We start from the raw sequence: 12,795 nt of genomic DNA, 5'->3' as shown, positions 1-12,795 counted from the left end.
ATTCTTGTACAAATGAAAATATTAAACGTTTGAAGGGTTTTTTTGTATTGATTTTTTTTTATCATTAACAATTTTAAAAGTGCAGGTAGAAAATTACCATTTTCTACTTAAATAAACAATTAATATTGTCAATCTGAAATATAAAATAAAACCAATGGTGCTGACTATATCTCTCGTTAATTAAGTTTTACTTATTAGTTTACTGCATCAACTCCAACAAAAGCAGTGCTCATTGAAAAAGCTTAGTTTGTGTGTTTTGCTTTTCTCTTCCGAATGTAACTAATTATTGCAACAAACACTACTTGTCTCTGTATAACTGTTCAAACTGCTTACGTTAGTAGAATGCACCAACTATATAATCAGTGCATTCTCCTGAAGTAAAGAAGCAAACCAAACAATTCTCTGTAAGTCAGCTAGTTCGGTCGATTCCAGTGTTTTGTTTCTGTTCAGGAAGTTGCTCATAGGCTTGCTGACAATATTTCCGGGTTTCCCTGCGTTTGCAAAAGGTTACTTGAATTGTAGCGTATGTTATTAGTAGTAGAAGTGAGCATCTCGCTAATCGACTAACATAAAATATTTCCCTAATCATTTTATTTCAACTAATTACGCAGACAATTCGTACGAAATAAAATTCAATACAGGGGCAGGTAGAGCATGAAAAATATGGAAAGTGGCAAGTGAGTTTTCAGTAGTGCTCTGTGCTGAAGGCACTCAAATGGCGCGGTATCAGGGCAGGGAGTCGGCTGTGCAGTGTCCTGTATGTTCGCAAAAAATGGAGAGTTTTGAGATCAATTCCCACTTGGACCACTGTCTCGGTCTCGGGACGAAGACGGCGACAGGTAGCTCTAGTGAGGAGAATGTGGGATGCGGCGGCCAAGGGGAACCCGGCTGCAAGAAAGCATGTTTGTGGCCGGCGCAAGGCAACGGAATGTCGCCCGGTGGCAGGCGAGAGGCCGCTACTAAGTCCCCGGCGCTGGGCAACTGGAAGCTGGCCGGGGACCAGCCGCCGGTCTTTGCGCTCTTTCAAAAAGTGCAAAGGCCACCAATTTCAACAGCCAGGACGGATGTGCCGGAGAACCCAGGACCAGAGAGCATTGCTGTCCTTTCTGCCGCACCTTCACAGCCTGTCTCGGACGCGAGTCAGGAAGATCAGAGGAAATTGGTGTCGTTAAAGGAACTTGAATCAATGCCACTGGCGGAAATCATGAGACCCTGTGTTTTAGCAGAGATTACTGGCCAAAGTAAAGTTTTGGGAGAAAACACGCTTCTGAGGACTCTGCTGGAATCCCATGAAATCCCATCCATAATTTTGTGGGGTCCTCCAGGATGTGGGAAAGTAAGTACGTTGGAGAAATCCGCCACAGCAAATTCCCTGTTGCCCCAACTGTATTTTTGACTATATGTGCCCAGCATTCTATTTTCACATTTCTCTCTTACTCAGTTTTGCTCACACTTGCCCATAAACTCCCCTGGGTTTTGTTTTGTATGAGTTGATTTGTAGTAAACAGTTAACTGCAGGATATAGAAGGAAACAAAATGGACACAGAGAGAATATGGTGGCAACACCTGTGGCCAGGATCAAACTCTGGTCCCTGGTGTCATGAGGCAGGAACACTAACTACTGGACCATTGTAGTGGCCTGAGAGTAGAGCATCTGATTCAAATTTGGTTGCCCCTAGGATTTTGGCTCCATCTTACTCTGACACATTATGGATATGTGACCTGAACCAACAGATTCAGAATAGACACAATCTCAGTGCAGACTGCTGTCGTGAGGCTCTCAATCATTTCCCCAACATTTTTCTCAACCTTTCTTGCAGTACTGCTGTAAATTTGATCCAAGCTGTATTTCTTTCTGGAGCCCCCCCTTCCTAAATGCCTCTGTATCATCATCTCCCTGCTTAAAGTAAGACCCTTATTAGTTACAAAAATAACCAATCTTGCCCTCATCTTCTCTAATGTCTCCTCATGTGGCTCAGTTACATTCTTTGAATGATCATACTGGAAGTCATTTAGGAAGGGGATTCCAGAATAAAATTGAACAAGGATCAAACTTACAGCACTAAAGCAAGAAAAGTTGAGAAAACTGTTGGGAAGATGACTGAGATCCTCACGACACCAGTCTGCACTGACATGCTATGAAACAGTGGGCTTTTAAATGCTGCCGATCAATGCACTCCAGGTTCTCGATGCCATCCTAAATGCTCGTTCTGCATTTTGAGCAATTATGCACCAAGAATTCCCATCACTTGGTGGGTACATAACACTTTTTAATTGGAACCTTTGAGAAAATATCTGAATATACCTGCCTTGTGCTTGCAAGAGCAAGAAATGAAATTTTTAAAAAACATAAGACGTCAAAGAAAGTTATCTTCGAATTAGTAGTAGCTACATGCAGTAGCAAGATTACAAAATCAGGCCGATTAATGTGAAGCTGAAGACACGGAGCAAGGATCAAGGCTTCAAGTTGCTGTGCAGTGGAACTAGTTCTGGTACAGGCGGCTCTTAAAACGTCCTTAGTCATGCTTGAGGTACTGGAATATAGCTAATGTTGTTCGAGAAAGGCTCTAAGAATGAGCTGGGAAATTATAAACCAGTGAGCCTGGTGGCAGTTGTGGGTAAATTATTGGCAGGTGTTCTTAGAGACCATATATGTAAGTATTTGGATAGATGAGGCCTGATTAGGAATAGTCAACATGGCTTTGTGCATGGTAGGTCATGTCTAAACAGGTTAAGACTTACAGTGCGTAGTGAACAGTAGGGCTGTGAGGTCTACCACAGAACAAAATCTCTGGGAATACAGATCCGTAATTCCTTTGCAGTGGCATCACACAGGTAGACAGGGTCATAATGAGAGCTTTTGGCACATTGGCCTTCGTAAATCTGGGCATTGATTACAAGAGTTGGGATGTTATGTTACAGTTGTATCTGACATTAGTGAGATCATGTTTCGAGTTATGTGTGCACCTCTGGTCACCGACTTAGAAGAAAGATATCAGTAAGCTGGAATGAGTGCAGAGAAAGCTTACATGGATGCTGCCAGGACTTGAGGATCTGAGTCATAAGGAAAGATTGAGTAAATTAGGATTTTATTCCCTGGAATGCAGGAGAATGCAAGGAAATCTTATAGAAGTATACAAAATTATGACCCATACAGATAAGGAGAATGCCTGTAAGCTTTTTCCCCTCAAGTAGGGTGAGACTCGAACTAGATATCATAGGTTTAGGGTGAAAGGTGAAATATCTAAGGAGACTCAGGGGAAGACTGGGTTGAATTGTTCTCTGATCTTGGCAATTCATTTGCAAATGTTTTATCACCAAATAAGGATACATCATCAATGTGCTGTTAATTTCCATTCTGGGGAAGCTTCTTCACTCAGAAGGTGATCTGAGTATGGAAGGAGCTGGCAGTGGAAGTGGGTTCAGTTGTAACATTTAAAGGAAATTAGGATAGGTGCATAGATGGGAGATTTTTGGAGGGATGTGATCCAGGTGCAGGAAGATGGAATTAGCCGGATGATCAGGTCGGCTATTACAGGAAAGTTACTGGCATGGTTGGAGTATTGACTGATTGGTAGGCGACAGTGAGTGGGAATAAAATGATCCTTTTCTGTTGGCTGCCAGTAACCAGTGGTGTTCTGCAGAGGTCGGTGTTGGGACCATTTCTTTTTAAGCTGTATATCAGTGATTTAAATGATAGAATAGCGGGCTTTGTTGCCAAGTCTGCAGATGATACAAAGATGGGTGGAGGGGCAGGTAGTTTTGAAAACAGGGAGGCTGCAGAAGGGCTTAGATAAGAAGAATGGCAAGAAAGTGGCAAATAAAATACACTGATGGAAAATGCATCATCATGCACTTTGGTAGTAGAAATAAATTTGCGGACTCTTTTCTAAACAAGGAGAAAATCCAGGAATCTGAGATGCAGAGGGACTTGGGAGTTCTTGTGCAGAACACTTTAAAAGTTAACTTGCAGGTTGAATTGGTGGTGAACAAGACAAGTGCAATATTAGTACTCATTTCAAGTGGTCTAGAATACAAGAGCAGGGATCTGATGCCGAGGTTTTATAAGGTACTGGTGAGTATTGTGAATAGTTTGGGGCTCCTCATCAAAGAAAAGATATGCTGGCATTGGAGAGGGTTCAGAGGAGGTTCAGAAGGATGATTCTGGGAATGAAAGGTTTATCATATGAGGAGCATTTGATGGCTCTGGGTCTGTACTGTACTCTCGGATTTAGAAGAATGTGGGGGGGGTGGGGGGTTATCTCATTGAAACCTTTCGAATGTTGAAAGGCCTTGACAGAGTAGATGTGGATAGGATGTTTCCCGTGGTGGAGGAGTCTAGGATAAGAGGGCACAGCCTCAGGATAGAGGGGCATCCATTTAGAACAGATTTGAAGAAATTTCTTTAGCCAGATGGTGGTGATTTTGTGGAATTTGTTAACATAGGCCACTGTGGAAGCCAGGTCATTGGGTGTATTTAAGGCAGAGCTTGATAGGATCTTGATTGGACATGGCATCAGAGGTTACAGGGAGAAGGCCGGCGAGTGGGACTGAGCAGGGGAAAAAAGGATCAGCCATGATTGAATGATGGAGCAGACTCAGTGGGCCAAATGGCCTAATTCTGCTCCTATGTCTTATGGTCTTATGGACTAAGTTGTTCTGTGCTGTTGTACTCTTTAACTCCGACCTGTTCAAAATGGAGAGTTAGCACCTTCAACAGGATCTAAACAATTGTCCTCATTGTGAGATTCATTAATGCGATCAGGGAGGACTTAAATTGAACTCACAAGAGATTAGGCATCAGCATAGAGTCAGAGAAAAGTGTAATGTGAGAACGGTGGAGGGGCGAGTTAAAATGAAGTAGCAGTTATAAGTTAGAGGGGAAGGGTAACTTGAATGGGATCAGAAAGAATTGACCAGGATAACATGGAGAAAGAAGTAGAAGTTTATTTTCTGACAGAGGAGCGAGAGACAGCAGTTTTCCATTGGACTTGTGCCATGGCCATTACTTTGGTTTTTACATTCATGGATGCTTCTTGACTTATTGAATTCCTCCATCATTCTATGTGTGTTGATTTTAGTAAGTTCGGATTGGCAACAACATCTCCTCCACAAACTCCCTCAGCATAGGTGTCCCACGAGGCTGTGTGCTTAGACCCCTGCTCTACTCACTTAATACTTATGACTGTGAGGCTAAGCATTGCTCCGATGCCATATTTAAGTTTGCCAATGACACTACTATCGTTGACTGAATCCAGGGTGGTGATGAATCAGCATAAAGGAGTGATATTGAAAATCTGGCTGAGTGGTGCCACAGCAACCTCTCACTCAATGTTAGCAAGACCAAGGAGCTAATTATTGACTTCAGGAGGAGGAAATCAAAGGTCCATGAGCCAGTCCTTATTAGGGGACCAGAGTTGGAGAGGGTCAGAAATGTTAAATTCCTCAGTGTTATCATTTGAGAGAATTTGTCCTGGGTCCAGCATGTAAGTGCCATTTCAAAGTTCAAAAACTCAAATGTAAATTTATTATCAGAGTCGATAGATGTCACCAAATACAACCTTGAGATTCTTTTTCTGTGGGCACTTTGACGCCGAACCAAGTTATCAGATGATTAATGCTAATGAGAGAGATAAGGGAGACAATGGAGAAACGTTCAAAATGTTAATGAGAGAGGAAAGAGAGATAACGGAAAAGAAACACAATTCAGAATATTGACAGACCGGTTGCCTTGAACCTGAACTGTTTGAAGTTTGATGGACAGGCGATACCCCAGCAGGGGGATAAAAAGAACAGGTTCACTAAGGCACACGACACACCACGAGATCACAAGATAACGAGACCCTGGAAGAGCGGTGTGCCCCCACAAATTGGTGAGAGTTTGGAGGTCGGGTTAGCGGGAACTGACCATAGACTCACAGGGTGTAAAAGATACGACCGGTGGGAACCTGGTGTGTGTGTCTGCCCTTGCCTGGGTGTCGGGTTCACCGTGGAACAACGGTCGTATCTGGAACAGAGGCGTCTCAGTCGGTGACGACAGCGGGATAGAAGACATCAAAGGGTCTGCCTGAAACCAACTGCGAAGACATCCAAAAGGGCTGCCTGAAACCATATTGCATCTCTCTCTCTCTCTCTCTCTCTATCTCTCCAACGGCACAACAGCGATTACTGCGAACTGTACTAAGCTGAACTGAAATCTGCGTCACTTAAGACTGATCATTTTACCCCTGGACTGCGATAGAGCTTGGTTGATTCCTATTACCCTAGTTCTGTGTACATGTGAACAACAGGAAATCTGCAGATGCTGGAAATTCAAGCAACACACATCAAAGTTGCTGGTGAACGCAGCAGGCCAGGCAGCATCTATAGGAAGAGGCGCAGTCGACGTTTCAGGCCGAGACCCTTCGTCAGGACGAAGGGTCTCGGCCTGAAACGTCGACTGCGCCTCTTCCTATAGATGCTGCCTGGCCTGCTGCGTTCACCAGCAACTTTGATCTGTGTACATGTGTGTATTCTCATTGCTAACCTGTTGCATTTATATCCTTACGATTAGAGTACTGTGTTACTTATTTCTTTAATAAAACTTTATTAGTTCCTAGTAATCCAGACTCCAACGAGTGGTCCATTTCTGCTGGTTTGGCAACCCAGTTATGGGGTACGTAACAGCACACTTAGCAAATCTATAGAACAGTGACTGTAAACAGGATCTGTAACCCGTAAACATCAGAAACTGTAAACTGAAACAAACTGCAAATGCAGATACTAAATAAATAGCAAAAGGTAACGAGCATGAAGTAACAAGATAAAGGAGTCCTTAAATGAGTGTAGTTACCCCTTTTGTTCAAGAGCCTGATGGGTGAGGGGTAGTAACTTCTTAAACCTGGTGGTGCGAGCCCTGAGACGCCTGTACCTTCTACCTGATGGCAGCAGATGGCCTGGGTAGTGAAGATCTTTGATAGATGCTGCTTTTCTACAGCAATGTGTTCAATGGTTGGAAGGGCTTTACACATGACATAGGGGGCTGAATCCACTACCTTTTGAAGGAATTTCCACTCAAAGGCATCGGTGTTCCCATACCAGGCTGTAATGAAGCCAGTCAGCACACTTTCCACCACACATCGATAGAAGTTCGCCAGGGTTTTTGATGACATGCTGAACCTCCAAACTCCTGAGGAAGAAGAGGTGCTGTTGTACTTTCTTCACTGTTATGTTTATATGGTTGGTGCAGGACAGATTCTCTGTGATAATGACACCCAAAAATTTAGTTACTGGCCCTCTCCACTTCTGATCCTCCGATGATTACTGGCTCATCGACCTCTGTTTTCTCTCTCCTGAAGTCTACAGTCAGTTCCTTGGTCTTATTGACATTGAGTGAGAGGTTGTTATTTCATCAGTCAGCCAAATTTTCAGTCTCCCTCGTGTATGCTGATTCATTACCACCTTTGATACGGCCCACAACAGTGGTGTCATCAGCAAACTTGTATGTGGTTTTTGAGCTGTACTTGGCCAAACAGTCATAGGTGTAAGGCGAGTAGAGCAGGGGTCTAAGCACACAGCCCTGTGGTGCTTCTGTGCTGATGGAGATTTTGGAGGAGATATTTTTGACTATCCAAACTGTCTGGGGTCTACAAGTGAAGAAATCCAGGATTCAATTCCACAAGGGGGTATTGAGGCCCAGGCCTTGGATTTTACTGATTAGTTTTGTGGGGATGATGGTATTAAATGCCGAGCTGTAATTGATAAAGAGCATCCTGATATATGCATCTTTGCTGTCCAGATGTTTCAGGGTTGAGGGAAGAGCCAATGAGGTAGCATCTGTTGCTTTAGCAGGCAAATTGGAGTGGATCCAAGTCGCCACTCAGACAGTAGCTGATATGCTTCAACAACAGCCTCTCAAAACACTTCATCACTGTGAATGTAAGTGCCACTGGGTGATAGTCATTTGGATAGATTTAATAAAGTCCAAGAAAGTTTTGAAGAAAGCACGGTAGCACCTCTACTTTATTAGAAGTTTGCGAATATACCGCATGGCACCTAAAATTTTGACAAACTTCTCTAGATGTGTGGTGTAGATTATATTGACTGGTTGCATCACGGCCTTGTATGGAAGCACCAATGCTCTTGCATGGAAAAGTTTACAATAACTAATAGATACAGCCTGGTTTAATATATATTTGCACAGTGATTGTCCACCCGTTGGGTGTGGTCTTTCTTTGATTCTATTATGCTGCTTGTATTTACTGTGATTGTCATTTGTTGTTCCTCTCCATGCCTTGTGGTGCATTGAGTGGTAAACATCCCATTTCTTTAGCATTGTATTTAGTTTTTTGCGAGGCTGAGTTGCTCACTCGACGCTCAACCCAGCACGGATGGAAAGCATGCAAGGAGCCAGCCGGATTCGGAACTGGCACCACTCGCCTTGAAGTCTGGTCCTTATGCCACTGGCTAGTAGTGATTGCCTGCTAGAAAATGAATCTCGGGGTTGTATATAGTAACAAGCTGTGGTTACTAGGGTAGCAAGAAAGGGGCTGAGGAGAGCAGGAAGGGGCATGAGAAGGCCTTGGCGAGTAGGGCAAAGGAAAACCCCAAGGCATTCTTCAATTATGTGAAGAACAAAAGGATGACAGGAGTGAAGATAGGACCGATTAAAGAAAAAGGTGGGAAGATGTGCCTGGAGGCTGTGGAAGTGTGCAAGGTCCTCAATGAATACATCTCTTCAATATTCACCAGTGAGGGGGAACTTGCTGACTGTGAGGACAATATGAGTGAGGTTTGTGTTCTGGAGCATGCTGATATTAAGGGAGAGGAGGTGCTGGAGTTGTTAAAATGCATTAGGACGGATAAGTCCCCAGGGCCTGATGGAATATTCCCCAGGCTGCTCCACGAGGTGAGGGAAGAGATTGCTGAGCCTCTGGTTAGGATCTTTATGTCCTCATTGTCCACGGGAATGGTACCAGCAGATGGCAGGGAGGCAAATGTTGTCCCCTTGTTCAACAAAGGTAGTAGGGATAGTCCAGGTAATTATAGACCAGTGAGCCCTGCGTCTGTGGTGGGAAAGCTGTTGGAAAAGATTCTTAGAGAGAGGATCTGTGGGCATTTAGAGAATCATGGTCTGATCAGGGACAGTCAGCATGGCTTTGTGGAGGGCAGATCGTGTCTAACAAGCCTGATAGAGTTCTTTGAGGAGGTGACCAGGCATATAGATGAGGGTAGTGCAGTGGATGTGATCTATATGGATTTTAGTAAGGCATTTGACAAGGTTCTACACGATTGGCTTATTCAGAAAATCAGAAGGCATGGGATCCAGGGAAGTTTGGCCAGGTGGATTCAGAATTGGCTTACCTGCAGAAAGCAGAGGGTCGTGGTGGAGGGAGTACATTCAGATTGGAGAATTGTGACTAGTGGTGTCCCATAAGGATCGGTTCTAGGACTTCTTCTTTTCGTGATTTTTATTAACGACCTGGATGTGGGGGTAGAAGGCTGGGTTGGCAAGTTTGTAGATGACACAAAGGTTGGCGGTGTTGTAGATAGTGTAGAGGATTGTCAAAGATTGCAGAGAGACATTGATAGGATGCAGAAGTGGGCTGAGAAGTGGCAGATGGAGTTCAACCCGGAGAAGTGTGAGGTGGTACACTTTGGAAGGACAAACTCCAAGGCAGAGTACAAAGTAAATGGCAGGATACTTGGTAGTGTGGAGGAGCAGTGGGATCTGGGGGTACATGTCCACAGATCCCTGAAAGTTGTCTCACAGGTAGATAGGGTAGTTAAGAAAGCTTATGTAGTGTTAGCTTTCATAAGTCGAGGGATAGAGTTTAAGAGTTGCGATGTAATGATGCAGCTGTATAAAACTCTGGTTAGGCCTCACTAGGAGTACTGTGTCCAGTTCTGGTCGCCTCACTATAGGAAGGATGTGGAAGCATTGGAAGGGGTACAGAGGAGATTTACCAGGACGCTGCCTGGTTTAGAGAGTATGGATTATGATCAGAGATTAAGGGAGCTAGAGCTTTACTCTGTGGAGAGGAGGATGAGAGGAGACATGATAGAGGCATACAAGATATTAAGAGGAATAGATAGAGTGGATAGCCAGCGCCTCTTCCCCAGGGCACCACTGCTCAATACAAGAGGACATGGCTTTAAGGTAAGGGGTGGAAAGTTCAAGGGGGATATTAGAGGAAGGTTTTTTACTCAGAGAGTGGTTGGTGCGTGGAATGCCCTGCCTGAGTCAGTGGTGGAGACAGATACACTAGTGAAATTTAAGAGACTACTAGACAGGTATGTGGAGGAATTTAAGGTGGGGGCTATATGGGAGGCAGGGTGTAAGGGACGGCACAAAATTGTGGGCCGAAGGGCCTGTACTGTGCTGTACTGTTTTATGTTAACCGTGTGGAGGTTAGTAATAGACTATATAGAAAGTTGTGGAATGATTTAATAGGCTGGCCTTGGCAAATGAAATACAATAAAGAGAGATGTAAATCGATGCGTGGTGGCAGAAAAAAGCAGAAGGAAACCTTATAGGCTAACTGGCAGAGTTTCCAAATGTTTACAGGAATAGAGGACCTCATAAAACATGTCCTTGAAAGTGGCAGTGCCTTTGAGACTGTAAAACATATGGAACCCTGGAACTCATTCACAGTAGTCCATAACACCATGTTAGAGAAGTTATGCTGAACTGGTTTCACACTCCTCTTTCTTAGGAATTTCTCTCAGGCTGAGGATAACTTGCTTCCACTGCTAGTTTACAGGTTCTGAAGTGGCTGATGAGGAAATGTGAAATCAAGGCTGGCTAAACAGCTTGGGGCTGTATTCTTTGGAGTTTAGAAGAATGAGGGGTGATCTTGCATGGGATTCCAAGGGGTTATATCACAAGTGCAAGGGTCTTGAAAGAGAGCGTATGGAAGATGTAGTTTCAGGATAAAGGCTGATCAATTAAATCGAGGCATATAGAAATTCCTTCCTGAAGAGAATCGGAATTAGGCTTAATATCACTGATGTGTCATGAAATTTGTTGTTTTGCGCAGCAGTAAAGTGCAATACATATTAATAAGAAATACATAAATTACTGTAAGAAACTATATAAAAATTTAAGTAGTTCAAAAAGAGAACAAAAAAATAGTGAGGTAGTGTACATGGATTCATTGTCCATTCTGAAATCTGATGACTGAGGAGAAGAAGCTGTTCATAAAACATTGATTTTGTGTCTTTAGGCTTCTGTACCCCCTCTTTGATGGTAGTAATGAGAAGAGGGAATGTACTGGGTGATGTTGATCATTCATGATTTTTTAAGGCATCGCCTTTTGAAGATGTCCTTGATGGAGGGGAGTCTAGTGCCCATGATAGAGCTGGCTGAGTTTGCAACTTTCTGCAGTGTTTTCTGATCCTACGAAGGGCCCCTCCGTTCCATACGGTGATGCAACCAGTTAGAACACTCTTCACGGTACATCTGAGGAAATTTGCACGAGTCTTTGGTGACGTACCATGTCTTCTCAAACTCCTAATGAGATATAGCCGTTGTCGTGTCGCAGTAATTGCATCAGTATGTCAATATGTTTGGCCCAGGATAGATCCTCAGAGATGTTGACACCCGGGAACTTGAAAGTGCTCATCCTATCAATATCATCAAGTACCTTTTAGTATTGCTAAAAATTACTTTACTTATCTTGGTATTAAAATTACTAAAAATTTTAAGGACCTATATAAATATAATTTTCTCCCATTAATTGATTACACCCAACAAATGCTTTCTAAATGGTCACCTATGACGTTATCATCAATAGGTCGAATTAATACTATTAAAATAATGGTTCTACCAAAATTCTTATATACATTTCAGGCCGTTCCTACCTTTGTTTCTAAAACGTTTTTTGATAGAATAGATTCTATAATCTTATCTTATATTTGGAATAATAAAAATCCTAGATTGAGTGAACCTTTATTACAGAAATTAAAAAAGGATGGTGGTATGGCTTTGCCAAATTTTAGAATGTATTATTGGGCAATTAATATTCGATATATTACTTTTTGGATTCATTACTCAGACGTACATGAATGTCCTTAATGGTTGGATTCGGAGGAAAACTCGGTGAAGGGGTTCTCTCTGGCCTCTTTACTGGGAGCTCCTCTTCCTTTTTTGTTTTCTAAGATTAGTAGACAAGACTTTAATCCTATTATTAAACATAATTTAAGAATTTGATTTCAGTTTCATAGATTTTTTGAGTTAAATAATTTTGTTCTTTCTAGTAATATCCATTTTAATTATTTTTTAAACCATCAATTTTGAATAAGACCTTTTTAATTTGGAAAACCAAGGGAATAACAACTTTTTCAGATTTGTTTTTACGGGGCTGTTTAATGTCTTTTTCTCAGTTAGTGGATAAATATGGTTTACCTAATGTACATTCCTTTAGATATCTACAAATTAGGAATTTTTTACGTGGTTTGCTGCCAAATTACCTTTCTGCTTATCCACCTAATATGGCAGATGCTCTTTTTCATCTTAAACCACTTCAAAAAGGGTTGATAGCTATAATTTATACATTGATATTGAATTTACGAATGATATCTAACAATAAAATTAAACGTGCTTGGGAATTGGAAGTTCAAGAGTCATTTTCAGATAATCAATGGAGTATAATTCTTCATTTGGTTAATAACTCATCTATTTGTGCCCATCTTTCCTTGATACTTTGCTCGACGCTGGCCCCCTAGGCATGAGTCGACATAGTAGTAGTAGTAGTTCCTTGATACAGTTCAAGGTAGTGCATTGGGCCATATGTCAAAGGATAAACTAGCACGTAT

General features: G+C 42.5%; 2 protein-coding genes across 2 annotated transcripts in view; one reads left to right on the top strand and one right to left on the bottom strand.

Moving 5' to 3' along the window:
* LOC134357922 (myosin light chain kinase 3-like) overlaps positions 1-12,795 on the bottom strand; it is a 207,110-nt gene that overhangs the window by 171,815 nt on the left and 22,500 nt on the right. The gene's annotated exons all lie outside the window — the stretch shown is intronic.
* Positions 501-12,795, top strand: part of wrnip1 (WRN helicase interacting protein 1) — a 66,291-nt gene continuing 53,996 nt past the window's right edge. Inside the window, exon 1 of the mRNA XM_063069701.1 lies at positions 501-1,336. Coding sequence (XP_062925771.1) covers positions 716-1,336 — 621 coding nt within the window. The 5' untranslated portion in view covers positions 501-715. The remainder of the gene's footprint in view (positions 1,337-12,795) is intronic.

The sequence above is a fragment of the Mobula hypostoma genome, chromosome 17, assembly GCF_963921235.1.
Source record: "Mobula hypostoma chromosome 17, sMobHyp1.1, whole genome shotgun sequence".
NCBI lineage: Eukaryota > Metazoa > Chordata > Chondrichthyes > Myliobatiformes > Myliobatidae > Mobula > Mobula hypostoma.
Note: the sequence above shows the minus strand (reverse complement) of the source record. Positions and strands in the feature narration are given on the sequence as shown.